This window comes from Vulpes lagopus, chromosome 11 (assembly GCF_018345385.1).
Source record: "Vulpes lagopus strain Blue_001 chromosome 11, ASM1834538v1, whole genome shotgun sequence".
In the NCBI taxonomy this organism is placed as follows: Eukaryota; Metazoa; Chordata; class Mammalia; order Carnivora; family Canidae; genus Vulpes; species Vulpes lagopus.
Genome location: NC_054834.1, coordinates 20509081 through 20528450, shown reverse-complemented (window position 1 = coordinate 20528450; position 19370 = coordinate 20509081). Strand labels below are relative to the sequence as shown.

The following is a 19370-nucleotide window of genomic DNA, read 5'->3' as shown; positions in this document are numbered from 1 at the left end:
GTGCTTTAGGTAGGGAACAGAATGCCTTAGGTTTTGATTTAACTTCATTTTTCCAGAAAAGATACAGTTGTATTTCTTTGGTCATATTTCTAAGCCAGATTTTTAAACATAACCTTTCTTCCTGTCAGATTTATGGTAATGTGAAAGATTACATTAGTTTTACAGATATTCTACAACAGTAGATACTGCTTATAAACAGTGGAAAAGGGATTATTTTCACGGACCCTTTTCTTAAAAAAGATTTTATTTATTTATTTATTTGACAAAGAGAGAGCATAAGTAAGGGGAGGGAGGAACAGAGGGAGAGGGGGAGGGAGAAGTAGGCTCTCCAGTGAGCAGAAAGGCTGACCCTCAACCCTTGATTCTCCACTATCTCAGGCTCCATCCCAGGACACTGGGATCATGACCTGAGCCAAAGGCCATTTACACGGCTCAGGTCATTTACACGGCTGAGCCACCTAGGCTCTCCCTGATGGACACTTTATTGCTGCAAGAGAACATCAGAGATCATTCTCGTTTATAAATAATCTCTCATTCTTCTTTGTCTTTAGTAAATATTAGGCCTAAGGTTGGGGAGGGTAGAAGGGAGTGATTGAGGGAAGGGGAAGCAAATCAAGCCCTGTGTCAACAAATGATGAACTTCAGTCTCAGTTGGCTAATTCCAAAATGACCCTCCTCTCTTCCCCCCATACACCTTACCTTTTAGTAGGAATAAATTATAATCATGTAAGCCTGAATTTTTGAAATTTAATAGCATTTTTTCTTATTTTATTGGCTCATGCTCATAGTTTTTGTTTTTAGAGAGAGGGCACAAGTTGGGGGAGAAGTAGAGAGAAAGGGAGAGAGAATTTTTTGTTTGTTTGTTTTTTGAGAGAGACTGCATAAGCAGGGGAGGGGAGGGTGGAAGCACAGGGGGAAAGAAAGAGAGAGAATCTCAAGCAGGCTCCATGGAGCCTGATGCAGAGTTCAGTCTCGCGATCCTGAGATCATGACCTGAGGTGAGAAATCAAGAGTCAGGAACTTAACTGACTGAACCACCCAGGCACCCTTCATGCTCATAATTTTTAATTCACCAAGATTAAAAGATCCTAGGATTCAATATAGCAGAAAAAGTGTAGAATTGAATGGACAAAGAACTTTGTCTTGTATTCAGAGGCAGTTTCATCTGTAAAACTGTACAGGAGACAGAGAGGGTCTTAGCAAGTCATAGGGCTTAGTCCCTCACCCTCTACTCCGTGGTATTTTAGAACATTTCAAGTAATCTTCCAGGCAGGCTTTAAGAGAAAAACCACAAGGAGAAGTTGAGCAAATATCGACAGACCTGGGACCTGACCTCATCTAGAGGATCAAGGAAGCCTTTATGAGGCATCCAATTTAACTTCCATCGAAATTGCTACTTGAGTTATGAGTAGGGGTTAGAAAACAGCAAGAGGAATCTTGTCAGAAGGAGGAAGAGCACATGCAAAGGCCCTGAGGCAGAAAGGAGGAAGGCGTGTTTAAAAGTGTGAAAAGAAAAGAAAACCAGAAGGGTGATAACACAGAGAAAATAGGTAAGAAATGAAGATTGAGATTTTTTAGTGAAGTAATCTCAAACCAGATCAAGTAAGGACATGAAGAATATTAGATGTTGTTCTAAAAGTAATGGAAAGCCATGCCAAACAAGAAAGGGGGCTTAAAAGTGAAGTGACCGTGTAATTTAACATCCAAACCTTGACTCCTTTCAGAGTGCGGAAGAGGCACTATTGATAATTTTGCTGGGAAAACAGCCACAAGCTGGACGATCTGGGGCAAACTAGAATGAGAGCCGTCCTTCTTCAAGGCTTCTGTGTATTGGCTAATTTTCCCTCTGACACAACTCCTGGGAGATATCCTGTATTCACTGTTGCCCTTCCCAGGCCAGGCTCACTGAAAAGAACTGTTTCCCTTAGTCCTTCTTTCATCCATTTGGCATTTTGCTTCCACTTAGCTGATCATACCCACCCACCAAAAACCACAGAAAAGGAGAACTTTTTACCTTTATGTGAGGTTATGTTTGACTCTATCATCTCACTTTCACAGTAGACTTTCTCAGACTTGGCTATGATGGTTTAGTAAGAACAGCACCCCTGATAATTTTTTTTATTGTTCTCAAGTTGTTTGGAGCGTAGACACCCCTCCCCCTGACCCCCTGCCACACTCCAAAACTAGCAAGGAAAATTGAAGAGCAGAGGCATTTCTTATATTACATTTGATAACTGCACAGACTCATGTGCAGGGCGAACATGGTAGAAGCCCAACATGTAGTGTTAAATAAAGTCTGATTTGAAAAACAAGAGGGTATTTAGTTAAATTCATGGGTTAAGGTACTCACCTTGCCTTGAGTCCTGGCTCTAGACTCTTCTACTCATTACTTTGTGACCTTGGTTAGATTGCTCAAATTTTCCAAAGTTTAGTTTCATTATGTGTGGAAAGGAAAAATATTAAGGCCTAACACAAAGGCTTTGAATGCCAATTAAATGAAATGAGTTTATAAAGCACCTCGAACCATTACTCCTACTGGTAAGCCCACAGGTGGTGGCTATTTGGAGCTATTATTTTTTAGCAAATGTGGTTTCAACAAGATGCCTTCTAGCCTCTCTTCGCTGTAGGAATTAGGAGCCATCTGTTCATTCTGGTTTCACTGCTCTTGTCTTTAACTGCCTGTTTGTCTTAAAGGGACTGGTGAAGTTCAGTTTTTGTTTTTGTTTTTGTTTTTAAGATTTTATTTATTTATTCAAAAGAGACACACAGAAAGGCAGAGAGAGAAGCTGGCTTCCTGCAGGGAGCCCAATGTGGGACTTGATCCCAGGATCCCAACCTGAGCCAAAGGCCGACCCTCAACCACTGAGTCACCCAGGCGTTCAGTGTCTAACCCAGTTTCAAAATAGTGAGCCTCAGGGAGAGGATGGGTCATTTAAGCCCACTCTACTTAAAATTCTTCTGAGATAAGACATTCTGGAGAGGAAATTATCCTGTCAGTAGCAATGTCTCTGAAGTAAAAGATATCCTAAGGATTTACTTTGAAATCTGTAGATGTGCCTTTTGCCCCAGGGGAGAGCTAACATTTATGTTGAGAGGTCAGGGTGGGCGAGCCAAACAGAATAACACAACGTAAGATAAGATTTGGAATTGTCGTAAGGGCATGAGATCTTCATATTTGTGTCCTCTTATTTGAGCAGTGCCTAGGCAGCTGCAATAGGGGCTCAATATGTATGTATAGAAAGCAGAACTGTTAACACATCATGAACTTTATTTTTTTAATAATAAATTTATTTTTTATTGGTGTTCAATTTGCCAACATACAGAATAACACCCAGTGCTCATCCCGTCAAGTGCCCCCCTCAGCATGAACTTTAAATATAATTAATAAGTGACCACAGCTTAGGCTTCTAATAGAGAGACTCTGGGAATTGATTTTCAATCAAGTGATCTTCTACTTGGTAATTTATAAAGGGCCAAAGATAATGTAGTATTCTGGGTGAGTGAGTTCCCCTACTTAATAGCTTAACAGATATATATTGCTCTTGAAAGGGAGACTCTCCACCCCCCTCCCCCGAGATCACATTTCTGAGCACATGAATGAATTTTTATTGATTTAGTCACCAGAGATATGTTGAGATCTCCGACTAGTTAAACAGAACAAAAGTTAGTTCTTATGTGGTTAAAGATTGTGTTATTTATAGATAGAATATATTACTGTACATTACATTATGTTGTAATTGTTGTAAACAGCAATATCTTGACTATAGCCAGGTGAACCCAGAAGTTTATAGTGCTAAGGTTTATATTTTGGGGGAATGTGTTGCTCTCCCAACCTTGGTTAAAATCTCAAGGCTCATAGTAGTTTCTATTACAAAGGAAAATCCGTGTCAATACATGAATTTCAGGTAAGCATCTTGTGCTGCAAATTTTCCCTCGGGGAGGATTGGCATGGAAGGCATTACAGTAATTTTCCATCATAGAACTCTACAATAATGCAGATTTCAGGGCAGAAGCATGCAGTACTCTTTTCTTTCTTTCTTTTTTTTTTTTTTCTTTTTTTAAATACTGTTTCCCAGGAGATTTTCCCAGGGACTTAGACCTGCACTGCCTTTTGTGGGGCACTGCATTTTTAACACTACATACTCTCAGCCAAAGTTCCTTCTCAATCAGTTGAGCATGTTCTGAGAAACAACACAACTCGTTGTATGTCCAATCCTATAAAAATGATGACACATTGTTAAGATTTAAATAAATAAAGGGCAGTGCTACTCTTTGACTTGCTCAGATGAAAGACCAGTAACTGTGACTTCCTTCTCTCACTACGCAAGTCATTCAATCAGTCATTTTCTCTCCCTGTGACCAAATCATCGAATCATTCATTTGACTTAACATTGGCTCTACATTAAACCAAAATGATGAATTGTTCAATCAATCTTTTTATGGATAAAAATCCTCAATGCTTTTTATTCTAAATGCTCTAAATGCTCTTTCTTCCAAAAAAAAAAAAAAAAAAAAAGTTTATTTTTTATTTTTATTTTTTTTCCCAAGCTCCAGAGTTCAATTATTGCTCACTAACAGCAATTTAAATAGCATTTAAACAAAATAACCTTGGCTTCTAGGTTTCTAACAGGGCACTTCCTAAGTAAATCTTCCTTGGTTAACAGCTGTCAACTGTCAATGGGAGGCAGGTAATTAAATTTGAAGATAGCTTTATGGCTCAGAAAAATAGATAAAATCCTTGGACCAGAAAGGTCTCCAGTTAATGCAGTTATTGCCCCCTCTGGTATTTGAACTAATGCAAGAAATTGATTATTCTCTAATGAAACAGATAAAAACTGCCATTATTTGCTAATTGCAAGTAAAATTCAGTTGAGGCTGTTTTCCCAGCTGAGATCCCACTCTTGGTTTTATTTCAGTAGATATTTGGAAGAAAAGGGAAAAAGATAAAAGGCTATCTGGAAAAATACTGGAATGAAACAAACCATGATAGGATGAGAAGGTGGCAGGTAGGGGCTGTGAATACTTAGATGTGGCAATTAGGAGGGGTTTCAACAGCAGGAAATGCAAAGATCAAGTATCTAAAAAAAAAGAGTGTGGATTTTTTTTTTTATCATATATAACAGTAATACAGTGATAGAGCAGTTCCAGCATTATTTCAGAGCTTATCATTTCTTTAGGCAGTTTTTTTTTTTTCCTAGATTTTTGCTTGCCATTCTCAGCAATCTTCTTGGTAAGCTACAAGTGCTGCACATACCAATATCCAGAGGCAGAAAAAGAAATCACCCCCTTTTTTGTGGTAGTCTTTAAGATGGAAGAAACCTCTTCCAATACCCTTGCAAAGGCTTCCCTTTAGATCTCACTGACCAGAACTCATCACATGTCACATTTAAACCACTCACTAGCTAGGGGGGGGTGGGACAACTATGGTAGGTATGGACCAGTTCTGCCTACAGGGAACAAAAGAACAATTCTTTTATTAATTTAGATTTTTTTTTAAAGATTTTGTTTACTTATTCATGAGAGACACACAGAGAGGCAGAGACACAGGCAGAGGGAGAAGCAGGATCCCTGCAAGAAGCCTGATGCGGGACTCGATCCCAGGACCCCAGGATCACAACTTGAGCTGAAGGCAGCTGCTCAACCACTGAGCCACCCAGGTGCCCTGGAAAATTCTCTTTTAGATGGAAGGTCAACAGTGTCCCTTGCTGAAAGGAGCACACGCTGGTCCTCTACTGTGTGCTGGTGCAACATCCTTTGAGCTCTGTGTTGGCATCACTGATCTATACATGAGGAAATCAACCCTGGGCAAACTGTGGTAGCTTTCTTAAAATAATATATGTAGTAAGTGATGAAGCTGGAATTTCAATTCAGGACTGTCTGACTCCGACTCTGTACTCCCACCACATCCCCCTGTTGCCTATACATCACGATTCACTTTCAGTCTCAATCACAGAGCTGCTCTTTTAGGATAAAACAATCAGTGCATCTCTGTGCTTGCTTTTCACTTTAGAATTACTCTCCTTAGGGCTTCCTCAGAGCTGTCGACTCTTAAAGACTAACATAACCCATGAGAAGAATTGGAAAAACTCGACCTGCAGACTTGATATTTTCAGTGGCAAATTCATATTCTAATTTTACATGTTTCGGGGACATATCTGCTTTGATTAGAATTTAATCTGTCAACACTCACATAATCTCTCTACCAAAGAAATTCCCCTTTCAAATCCCTCAAAACTAGTCAAGGCATGTTCTTTCTCTTGTTCTTAGTTTTCAGCTTCCTTTTACCCCAGCTCAACTTCATCTGAAATCAGTTCCAAATCCTTTATTTTAAGCATTCTGCAGATCAACTCTTCCTTTCCATTTTTTTTAGCGTATCAGGTCTTTATCAGCATCACATCTGGAATATTCTCATCTCTTAGTTTTCCAGCTTCACATACTTTAAAATGATCTGCCACACAAATTATTTTCCTTAAAAAAACTACTTATTTTATTATTTTACTGTCCTCTTCAAATAATTTGAGTTCATTCTACATGTGAAAAAATGAAGTATTAAATATAGTAATAAATTAAAATCAGGGAATCTGATTTTTCCCTCCATGTGTAAGGAATTGTTCTTATTTTGATGGCTGAAGCTCGATGTCTTTTCCCAAGTCATAGCAATGTTACCCCTGTCACTACAGGATAGACACTCTTTTGAGCACTCGGTGTATATCAACAATTTAAACCTCACAACACCCCCTATGAGGTAGGCACCGTTATTCTTATTCTGACTTTACACATGAGGCCACTGGAGTGCAGAGGGATAAAGGCACCTGCCAAGAATACATAGAAATGAAATTGCAAAGCTCGAATTCACACCCCAGTGGTTGGGGCCCCGGAGGCCACAAACTCAGTCACATTTTACTTTTCTAGTTTATATATTTCACTGGAGAGTTATTTATTGAAGACGTATGTGTTGAACTTTTATTCTTCTCCCCCAAGCTTTACCTTTCTCCTGATGTTTTTATAGAAAAACTATACAACCCTGAGTCTCCTCCATCTGATGAAAAGTAAGCTTTATATAACACCTTGAATTTTAGGCAAAATCAAAGCAGCCTTTGTCTTTGCAACCTTTGATTGGCATTTACCGGATTCTATATTCTTTCTCATGTTCTGAGCTCTTGGGTCTTTTTTTTTCCTCCCCTATTTCAGCAGTAACCTCTGAAGTCTGGCAGGGGCTCGCTTTTTTTCCTGAATGACATCCCTTTCCTCTGTCTTGCTCAGCCAGTGACACCACTGCTGCCAGTGTCATCACCTGTCTGTGATGCCTACTGAGGCTCAGTAACCTCTAACTGGATTCACGTACCACACAGCACTCTACATCCCAAGTCTCCGATTTCCAGATCTGTCATATATTCTCTTGTTTAAATCATCTTTCGATGTCTTTTGTTCCTGTCTTCTCTCATGACTTGCTTCTTGACTCTTCTGAAGTATTTTTATTACTTTTTAATGGTTTCTTCCACATAAAAAGAATCCTACACTTTACTGTCATGTTATGTCATAACATACTGTTATGTTTTATGATCATGCATTAGTAATTTTAGGAATCTAGTTCCTTAAATTAAAAGAAAAAGAAAAAAAGAAAATGTGTATCTAGTAACTCAAATTTGATAATACTATACTAACAGTAATAATTATTAAAATTTACTAAATGCTTTTTCTGTCTTCATTTCAAATATTCACATGTATTAATTCAATTGATTTCCATGGAACTCTGAGTAGAGGTGATATCGTTGCTTTTTTGCAAGTGAGAAAATCAAAGCCCAAGGAGGTTAAGTAACTTGTTCAATGTCCCAGGAAGTTTGGTGCCACAGCCTGGCTTCATAATCACTTTGCTACTCCCATAACATTTTCAGTGTATTGACTAGATGTAGAGCTGCTTACAGAATATAATGCCAAACATTCTGAACTGATATGCCTGGGAAATAGGTTAAATTTGTGACTTCTCTATCTTTCCACATGGCCCAAGAGCTCACAGAATGTAGTTCAAGGCTTTCTGTAAGAATTCTTATTATTTCAGATTTTGGGTTAAGTCACATCACAGCCTATGAGAATTTCTAGAAGTGCATTTGCGATTCAATGTCTAAAATTCAGAAATAATTCATCATTGAAACAGTAAACTGTGAAAGCAAGCTCCTTTGTAAAGTTGTCACTCTTTTAAGATCATAATCCCAAGAATAAAGAATTAGTGAACCATTTGAATGGAAAGTTATAAATTGTATGAAAGAGCATTTTGACTAGAAAGAAAATTGAATCTGTTATACTGATTATTGATCTTTTAATTGTCATGGAGCATTCATTGTCTTCAAAGTTTAGCTGTACAGGCACATATTTTACACACAATATAAGTCAAAAGACCATGATCATTGAGATACTGAAAATCTAAACATTCAGATCATCTGAATATTTGTGCTCTACTGTTAGATATATACATTGGTAGACTGTCATTTAAACAACATTGCCTTCTGCACGAGGTGTAATGGAGAGAGTAGATTTGTTTTCAAGTAACTTATAGAAAAAAAAGATCAAATTAGTTAGAATTATGTTAAGGAGGTAAAGTAAATATTTAAAGTAGGAAAATACCAATCCTAAAATGATGAATGTTATTAATTACAATCATAAAACATTGAGAGAAGCTAAGAAGACATCACATTGTCATTGCTTTTGGGTTTTTTTGTCCAGTCTGCTCACTTACTGTATTTTTTTGGTTGATCTAGTTTCATTTTGAGGGGATGATAGCCAGTGATAAAACTGAGTTGAGATTCGTACAAAATGTGAATAATTTTGCAATAAGATAGTATTACAAACTTCAACATTGGATTTATTGATTTATTTGTCTTTTATTTCAACATAGAGACAATAAATGAAAATAACTACTAACATAATTCTGTTTTAAAATTAAGTATTATTGTAGGAGGAAAATTATATCTTAACTTTTTGGGTAAATATTTCTATAAAATAATTTTCATTAAGATAATAGAATCGTGAAACCAAGATACTCTATTGCCATTGTGCTGTTCACTATTTCAGAGCTCCGAGAAACCAAGACCTCTGAATACTTCAGCCTGTCCCACCACCCTTTGGACTACAGGATATTATTGATGGATGAAGATCAGGACCGGATATATGTGGGCAGCAAAGATCATATTCTTTCCTTGAATATTAACAATATAAGTCAAGAACCTTTGAGTGTAAGTTTGTCATTTTCATGAGGGCCATGTTGACTTTGTTAGATGCCTTTCTCTTTAAAAATTTCAAATATGATTAAAAAATTATATATTCCTCTAGAACTATAGAAAATGCTGGCTGTGTGTCAATAAATAACTGGAAGTTCATACTTATTTCATGTACTGAAAATATAATCAGTTCAATTCTCACTGTCTAGCTTCATAGATTTGAACATTTTAAAACCTGAAACTACATGAGAAAATACTTCCTGTGTATGTGTTTGCATACAAGTATGTGTGTGTATGTACAGGGAGAGGGAGAGACAGACAGAAAGAACCATACAGTATAGCCTGAAAAAATGAGCAGACGAAAGGAAGATCTATCTTGTCATCTGCATGTAATCCAAGAAGGCTTTAAAAGCAACACAGTTATTAAGTGCACTGGTTTGTGAACAAGTGTGACCTACATTTTTCATTCTATTTCACAAGAAGGAAATAAATTGATCTTCACTGTAGTAAAGAAATAAAAGTAAATTGATTATAAGTTCATTACAACAAGGAGACTTCTAAATTTATTATCTTAACAAGGGTCAGTGGGCTGACAATTAAAAAAAAAATAATCGTCACCATCAGACTTGACCTAAGGCTACAGCGACTTAGAACACTAGCTGAGTATTTCAGAGATGGGAATCTCTTGGATTCAATCCAAGTTATTTTAGTTGTTGAAGTACGTAGGGGTGTGTTTTAAGTAAATCTACCAGTCTGGCTATGTAGTTTACCAGAAACAATATTAAACCAAATAGCAATATAAATGTAAATTCATTGTGGTGTAAGCAGTTGAGAAAAGTATACTATTAAAGGAGGGAAATATACATTTTATTTTTTTTTTGGAAATATACATTTTAAAGTATACATTAATGACTTCATTTTAATGTTATGTCATTGGGAAATAGGCACATATAATTGAAAGACTTCTATTAATGAAAAAATTGATGGGCGAAATAAATACAATTACAATAAAGTAGTAAAATCTTTATGAATTTGAGTTCATAACTAAAAATGTCTTAACATATAAATACAGAAAAGCCTTAAAGAAATGCGTTAGCATCAAGTAAATGAAGAGGACTGAGCTGTCCTATGTATAAGTTGGATTATGCAACATTTATTTTCCTTTGTGAGCAGGTTTTCTGGCCAGCATCTACAATCAAAGTCGAAGAGTGCAAAATGGCTGGCAAAGATCCCACAGTGAGTGCCTAAGAAAACTCTAAAACTTAAATATTTGGTCTTTGAATCCATGTATCTTGAGTGCAGCCAAGAGTAAGACAAAGGGTGTTGGAATTTTTAATCCTCTGCTGGACACATGGTAAAAAATGTAAATGCAAAGAAATTGGAACTCTTAAACACTGTAACTTAGGAATTCCTGACTGGGTAAAAATTTCTTGCCTTGCTTTCATTATTGCATTCTGACATTTTTCATGATGGATTTCAGTAATAACCCCTGTTCTAGTGGATCCAACCTGCGGAATTCTCAGCAGGCCACTGAAATAATGATAATGCAAGTGTCTGGAGAAGCTCCCAGATACCATGTGGGGTTTTCCAAAGAAAGATCTCGGCAAAAGGGTACTGGTGAGCCAGCACATTCCAGAGGCATAAATCACCAATGATTACCGGTATCTTTGTTAGTTAAAAATAGCCACAGAAAGAAAAAACAAGGCAGATATGAATATCAATAAGTGTTCAGTGGGCAGCGTTTGTACAAATTGTATATACTTAGGTAAAATTCCATACAATGAATTAAGAAATAAATCTATATGGATTCCTGCAAACAGTTTGCTGAAACTTGAAATTATTCTCAAATATTATAAAACAAAGACATGGAGCAGATCTTTAATGTATACATTATTTAATTTTATAATGAAGCATTTGTGTCATTTTAACTTCTTGTCTCAAATTGTGAAAAATGTCATAATGGGACCATATATCAGAGTTACCCATTCTTACACAAATAATTTGAGGAAGAAGTTTTATTATGCACTTATTCACTTTTTAAAAAAAAAAAGACTTTATTTATTTTATTCATGAGAGCTAAAGAGAGAGAGGCAGAGACATAGGCAGAGGGAGAAGCAGGCTCCCCATGGGGAGCCTGATGTGGGACTTGATCCGGGGACTCTAGGATCACGCCTTGAGCCAGAGGCAGATGCTTAACCACTGAGCAACCCAGGTGTCCCCATTTATTCACTTCTTTAGTCATTCATTCAACCAGTATTGATTGAGGCCCTATTCTGTGTCTGGCGTAGTGTTTACTGCTACAGAGGTAATGTACACCAAAATAGACAGTTTGACTCTCCTCAACTTTATGACCCTGCTGGCAAATTCAACATTAATCAAATGAGCATGGAAATATGTGCTTATGCAGATATGAAGTTGAAATATGGTGGTTGGGCAGAAAAACTAGCCTTTGTACACACACATACACACAATCATATCTGAGGTCATAAGAAATAACAGCTTTGACTTCACGTAAAAAATGTTGACTAAACACTCATTGTAAGTGTAGAGGTAAGAAATGCTGATTTCAGGGTCCAAGGCTATGCACTGAGCTTTGATAGTGAGAGTTTCAGAAATTCAACACGGAGGTTCAAGGAAAAGACTAATCTTTGTGGAAGGAGGAACTGTGGAATTTAAACTTGTTTTCATTGACTCTTCACTGTCCAGGTATGAGGTTCAGAAAAGGTCTGATGCAACACAGGGCCCTGGAAGACTGGCGTGTACTATCTCTGGGTCCCCCAGAGGGTGTTGTTGATAGTTCACCAGGAGTGACTCAGCTCTGGGTCTCATGTTTTCAGTCTTAAAATTCACCGTTTAAGAGAAATTTTAAAATGGGCAGAAGGAGCTTTCAGAGGCATATTTGCTCCCCACGTGATCTGCTGAGCCTTACAAAGTCTATAGGAAAAACATCCAGAAAACTGTGTAAGAAACACTCAAAAGAATGCAGTATGCTTGTCTTCTAAGGGACAAATACTAGAAAGTATAATGTTGTAGGGAAGTCTTTTTTTTTTTTTGTCCCATGAAGCTATTATTTCAGTAAGTGTGCATGAATTTAAATGTTTTCTTTCATTCTCTAATGTAGAGATTTGTCCCACTGATGGATATCCTATTATAGTCTTGCCTTTTGCCACAAGAATATCCTGTGGCTATAATTACTGGATTTTGTTGTCCTCTTTGTTCAAAAAGATTTTCATTTCCCATTCATAGGAACTGTCACAGGTAGAATATGTAGGATTTAGATACCATCATACATTCTCTTTCCAAAGACTGGTGTTGATTTTCAGAAGAATCTTGGCCAAGTCATTTGATATCTTTCTCCCTTTGGCAAAAAACAACTGCACTCATTTGCTTTCTTATAATTAAGAGTCATTAGATGAAATCTTCAATACATGCTTACATTTTCCCATAGTTTTATCATGCTGTAATATCATCCATGGATACCTTTAAATTCTGCTATGCAGCCAATTAGTATACATAATAGAAGTAACTGCTGGAACATTCTGTTCTAGTACAACCAACAGTGTTGGATCCTGGGAAATAATCAAACTAACTCTTCCGAATACATGTTCTGTCTATACAGGAGAAGAGAATGTCTGACAAATACATTTGAAGAAGCACTTCCAATACTTCCAGAGAAGTGTCCCTTAATCAGGCTACAGGAAAAGACCAGCAGCAGAAAAAGGATCCAAAATAGACTTTAGAAACTCTACAGAACAGCATATTTTTATTACATTCCTTAATGAAACTAAACATTTAAGCATCTCTTAATTCTGTTAGAATAAATATCATCTAATACTTAATATTTTATTTAAAAACAGAGGAATTTTAATGTGTACAAATCAGTTAGCTATTGTGAAGGAACCAAAGATGAATAAGATGGAGTCTCTATCTTTAAGAGTTTTTACAATATACTAGAAATGATGAGACATATATGCAATGACTATCAAATAATAATGGCGGACACTTAATGGAATGGGCCAGGCACTGTTCTAAGTCTTTCTTTTAATCCTCACAATAATCCAGTAATGTGGACATTATTGTCACCATTCACAGTTTTATGATAAAGAAACCAATCACTAAGAGAATGAGGAACTTACTAAAGCCACCTTGCTAGCAGAGGGGTGGGAGACCGCTGTCTGTCTTACGTAAAACATGCCTTCTCACTGGGAAGAATTTGGTAAATTCTAAGGATATACACAAAAGACAAACAACAACAACAACAACAACAAAAACACTGCAGCTGGGATATTTAGGAAAGGTTTGATAGATTTGTTGGCAACACTTTAGGTCTATGTTAATCTTTTTCTTTATTTCATTTCAGTGATACTGAAATTCAAGTAAGTTATACTCTTCCTTTCTCAGCCTTTGACACAAAGTACACGTGATTCCCTTCTTATTCAATTATCTTCCCATCTTTTAAGCCTGGCAGTCATCTACTCATCCTCTCAAGTTACAGCGCAGATGTCACTTCTCTGGAAAGTCATGTCTGCCCACCCAGGACTGAGCTAGCTATCCCTCTGTGTACACCTGAAACACTCTGGCACAATGTTGCACTGTGTCACTGCAACTCTCACCTTACTATTTGGAAATACAGTGTAGTGTCATTATTCTTTGTGCTCAGATCTGTATCTAGGCTCTTAATAAAGTTAAACAAGATCTGAAAAAATTCAAAGCAAGCATGGGAATCTGCTCCAAGTGATTGTCAGAAGTTGGGGGTAGGACATGGTGGATGGTGAGTTTATTAATGCCTTCAAGTTAATATTTGTAGTAAATTCATTATGCACATATTTTAGAAGTTCATTTTGGTTAAATTAAAATATTTTGATTTTATAGTATATTAATCGTCTACTTCAGAAAAACATAAACTAAAATTATGTTTTAGTTTGGAAATTTAATTGGAAATTATGTTTAGTTTAGTATGGAAATTAAAGTCCACACTGCAGTAAGCAACTGAAAGAAAATATACAGCATGGACCCAAGCATCTCTGAGTCCTTTGGATTTTTAACATACCAAATTTTAATTAAGAAAGTTAGAAAAAATAACACTTAAGTATTAGAAAATAATTCAATGTAAGCTAAAATTTGATCCCAGTAATCATATGCCATAATATCATAAAAAAATGTTTATAAAGAAAATACATGATCATGGTGGGAATATAGCTAATTTTCTGCCTAGCTAAAGAGACTATAACCTGCCTCCCATTTCCCTCTCTACCCCTATGAATTCACATTACTACATGCTCAATTTATTTCTAAATGTTGATATTTTATTCATACTCTAAATAAATTGAGCTTAAACAGTAGCACATGCTGTCAAACATATCCAATGAGATAGGACATAATTAACGCACTAAGTAAATACTGTAAGAGATTGTTGGAAAATTAAGCAGGATTACATATATTTAGACATGTGCATTACATGCACACAATGTCAAACTTTATTTATTAATTGAGGAATATCAGTTTCCCTATTTATGTGACCAAAGGATCCCAAACTACTGGAAAATATATTTTCTTTAGAAATACATTTATCAAAAAAAAAAAAAAAAAGAAATACATTTATCAAAATACCTTGATTTATTGCCCACACCGAAGAAGTGTAGGCCAAGAAGAAAAGAATAAGAGGGACTTTTTTCCCCATTGCTTAGTAGGGGCCATGAAAAGTCAATATTTTTATAGCCTTATACATCTGTGCTCCAGGATATATTTTCAAAAACATTTATGTTAAAATTATATAACAAGTACATGTTCAATACAGAAATCTTTGAAGACCTAGAAAAGCTTGTAAAAAGCAATAGAAAACAATCTCTTCTTAGCTCTTTGACCCTAGGGACTTACCTCTCTGTGCCTTAGTATTCTTGTCTACATGATGGGTATTCTCATAGTACCTACCATATTGGGTTGTTATGAGGATTCATGAATTAATATTTGAAGAGAGCTTAGAAGAGTACATAGCATATAATATATGGTATCGTACTATTAAGTCAATACAATAAATTCCACTACCTAAATATAATCACTTAAAAATTGTGTGTATATTTTTGCAGCACTGTATTGTTTGAGAGTTATAGGAATATAAATAAAATGGTATTATATTCTGCATAATATTAACAGCCTGATTTTTCATTTAGCTTTGTACCAGGAAGAAGTTTTGAAAAAAAAGTAAACAATAAAACAAAGTAAAAAAAAAAAAAGAAGCATTCACGGGATTGCACTTCATTGAAGGTTCATTCTCCAAGCCTGTCATAGATGTCTGACTCATAGCATTTATATGATTGCTATGGTCAGGACCTGAACTAAGCTCTGTTCGGGACACCAGGTTTTTTCTGACACTTAAAATAAAAACTACATATGGAAGCATCCAATATCTGACACTGTGGGTATTTATCATGTGCAGACACTATTTCAAGTGCCTTATTAGTATATTGCCCACAACAAATGTTATCATCACCATTTTACAGATTAAAAGATTGAAGCACAGAGAGGCTTAGTAAATGTTCCAAGTTCAAACAGCTACGGAAAGGTAAAAATAGAGATTGAACCTAGGTCAGTTGGCTTTGAGATTTGTACACTTAAATCCACTGTCTACTGCCCATCTGAAGACTATGGCATGATCACAGACCAACTCTAATTGCCTCTCTGGTTTCATCACATAGGAATTCGCTATCCCCTCTAGGCACCACTTCCCAAGTAAATCCTGCTCTGTCATGCCTCCATAATTTTGTTCATGCTTTTTTTTTTTTTTTTTCTGTCAGAAAGCCCTGCTCTTTGCTTACTCTTTTGCTTGTCAAAGTATCTAGCTTATTCTTCAAGTTCCAGCTCAAATGACACCCCCTTTCAAGCCCTTACACCCAGGTCGTCGTTATTCATTCTCTCTTCTCTCCTCCTACAGCATATTTTTGAAAAATATAACTCTATTATAGCACCAAAAGAGCCTCATGTATTATGGCTTCCTTGCTTAAAAGGATAAATTGAACCTATTCATTTCAGTTTTGTTGGCACCAGATGCAGTGTTTACATAGAACGCGTTTAGTAAATATTTGCTGATTGCTATGGTGAAAATCAGAAATAATGTGGATAAAAACTATAGAAATGGAAGAGACCTAGAAAATGATTTTCAGTAATTAACTGATTTGTTTATTCTTTGTATTTTTCTCTGTGAGGAAGGTTGGAGGGGCACACTGGGCATCATCAGATAGTCTGGTATCTGTCTCGTGGTTAATCCACCCCTTTCTTTAGAATACCTGGATGGTGGAGGGTAGTCATGGTTCAAGACCCAGCTCAGTAACTTATTAAAGCTAGAACACTTCATTTAACCTCTTTAGGGCTCAATTTCCTCATCACTAAAATGGAACTAATACTTTAATTGGACCATTCCTTTGAAGATTAAAAATAATTAATATCAAAGGATTAAGAGATATATAAACATTAATAAATTATAAAAACTCTCCTCCACCAACTATGGATTCCTCATCCATTGACAAATTATAAAGTGCTTAAAAGTACAAGATTCGATGTTAGAGACATTTGTGTTTGAAAGTTTCTTTTACTTTTTCTGTCTCAGTGATGTCAAGCAAATTAACTGAAAAAAAGCTCTAAGCTCTATTCTCTAAAAAGAGTTGAGTTGTACAAAAATGAACAAATGTGAAGTGCCCACGTGGCATAAGGAAATTCAATAAGTGTGAGCTATCAGGGTGAAAGAAATCAAACCTCCTGGGAAGTTAAACTGGTTAAAGGTATAAAATGATCATTCCAAAGTCTAGCATATAATAAATTCTCAACAAATGTTGACCATAATAAGTAGATAGAAAATAGAAAGTAGAGAGAGACAGAAACATATACATGAAACAATTATAATCTGTATTTGAAATATAGAACACATTAGTGATGTCTTTCTTTTTATCAATACCATTCATGACAGTAAACTGTCTGCAAAACTCAAGACAACATATAATCTATTATTGATAGAATTGAAGTCTTGTCTGATACGAGGAAATAGTATATACAGGATCCCAGAGTGACTAAACTTGGATGTGAAAAAAATAAACCCAAGTCTCATTGCTCACAGATACCCTTAACATAGACGTATTACATAAACACCGTACTTCATCTATTCTTTTTCTACAGAGAAACACATTGTCATTTGCAGTTACATAGTCAATTTCCAGGTACCTCTATAAACAGGTGTCAAGGTACAGCGACACTATATATTTAACAAAAATTCTTGATGTCTTGAAATAAAAATAAACTGTATAGTCTCGTCTGTAAGGATTAATTTCTTTGACGGCAGAGCTAATGATTGATTACTTCATAATAAAATCCATAATAGAAACATGTATAAAATTTCTACAGATAAAAATAAACATGTATTTGCTGGCAAGTAATAATATAAAAGGAGAAAATTATGAGAGAATATAAAATAATATTGATTATAAATTAAACTTGACTTCTACTAAAAAAATTTAACTTCCACTTTAACAGAATTGGCTATTGGTTTTACTTTCCTAATAACATAAATATTAAATGTGCTTATAAAAATTAGTAATATGGTACCTAAAAGAGAAAAAAAAGAAATATATGCTGTCTGACCACCCATGGAAAATCAGTTACCTTTTAATATATTTATTTATTTTAAAAATTGTCTTTAATTTATAACATTATTTTAATTTGTGGGGTTTTTTTAAGATTTTATTTATTTAAGAGAGAGAGAGCACAAGCAAGGGGAAGGGCAGAGGGAGAGGGACACACAGACTCCCTGCTGAGTAGGGAGTCCAATGCAGGGCTTGAGCCCAGGACCCTGGGACCATTACCTGAGCTGAAGTCAGACACATAACCCACTGAACCACCCAGGCAACTCTATGGCATCATTTTTAATGATGTTCTTTGGGGACAAAAATGGCCAAAGAAAAACAACATACAATCTCAGGCTTGCTTAATTTGTAGTCAGCGAGGGATAGCAAACATGCAATGATTAATTCAGGTACAGAGATCTGCCTTTGATGCTGACTGTTTACATACTTCTGCAAGATCATAGTCAACTTATAATTACAGTGATTATTTTGCATTTCATTGAGTGAACAAATGACAACTTTTCCAACAGTGGGACTAGAAGCAGGTGAAAAGAAAATTGGGGAAGAATGTATTTTTTGGAGATGAAGGTCAGAGAGGTCATGATTGTATCAAGCGCTGGGATTTGTTTAGTCTGTTTATTCACCAGCTGTAAAAGCCCATAGTGTTGGGGACACCTGGGTGGCTCAGTGGTTGAGCGTCTGCCTTCGGCTCAGGGCCTGATGCTAGGGTCTGGGTATCTAGTCCCCCATGTGGCTCCCTGAGAGGAGCCTGCTTCTCCCTCTGCCTGTGTCTCATGAATAAATAAATAAAATATTTTTTAAAAATAAATAAGATAAAAATAAAAGCCCATAATGTTTGCCATTGTGTACTAATGATGACATTGACGTTGTATAAGCACAGTTTCGTTCCAAATATGTTTCTATAACGTGTGTGTATGTGTGCATGTAACATTTTGAGGAAAATTTAAGGAGACAATTGGGTGTACTTTCCCATCTCTCAACTTTCTCAGATAAAGAGTAAGCTCATAAATATTCAGAGTGCAAAAACTTACACAGTGTAGAAAATATTGAATTCTGAGAAAGACATGCCACTTACTCATTTCTAAGCTACCTTCTTCATGAAGTAGACCAGCAGAACCAACCATGTTGTTCTCTTGTCCTCTCTTAACAACAAGAAAAAGGTGAGGGCAGAAAGGAAAATTTATAGTGGGGTATGACCATTCTACTTAGAAACAGCAATAAAAGTCATCATATTACTAACCACGTCTTCATCTGTCCCTTTAGCATGGCTGTGGGAACTTCGTCCGGGTCATTCAGGCTTTCAACCGAACTCACTTGTATGTCTGTGGGAGTGGTGCTTTCAGCCCCGTGTGTACTTATTTGAATAGAGGGAGGAGATCAGAGGTAAGTGTAACCATTTTTCATTGTTTGTTTTGGTGTTACTGTCAAAGATTTCTTAAAACTCTATTGGAGGCTAAAAAGTTGGAAACATCATCAATAGTCATGAAAAAGTTTCTAGTCCTTTGAACTTAAAATATATCACATT

The 19370-nt window shown here is 36.1% G+C and overlaps 1 protein-coding gene across 4 annotated transcripts in view; it reads left to right on the top strand.

Annotated features, from left to right (window-relative positions):
* Nucleotides 1–19370, top strand: part of SEMA3C (semaphorin 3C) — a 215019-nt gene that overhangs the window by 111767 nt on the left and 83882 nt on the right. For all 4 annotated transcript variants that reach the window (XM_041773665.1, XM_041773667.1, XM_041773664.1 and 1 more), the window contains exons 3-5: nucleotides 9070–9230; nucleotides 10389–10451; nucleotides 19109–19228. In XM_041773665.1, coding sequence (XP_041629599.1) covers nucleotides 9070–9230; nucleotides 10389–10451; nucleotides 19109–19228 — 344 coding nt within the window. The remainder of the gene's footprint in view (nucleotides 1–9069; nucleotides 9231–10388; nucleotides 10452–19108; nucleotides 19229–19370) is intronic.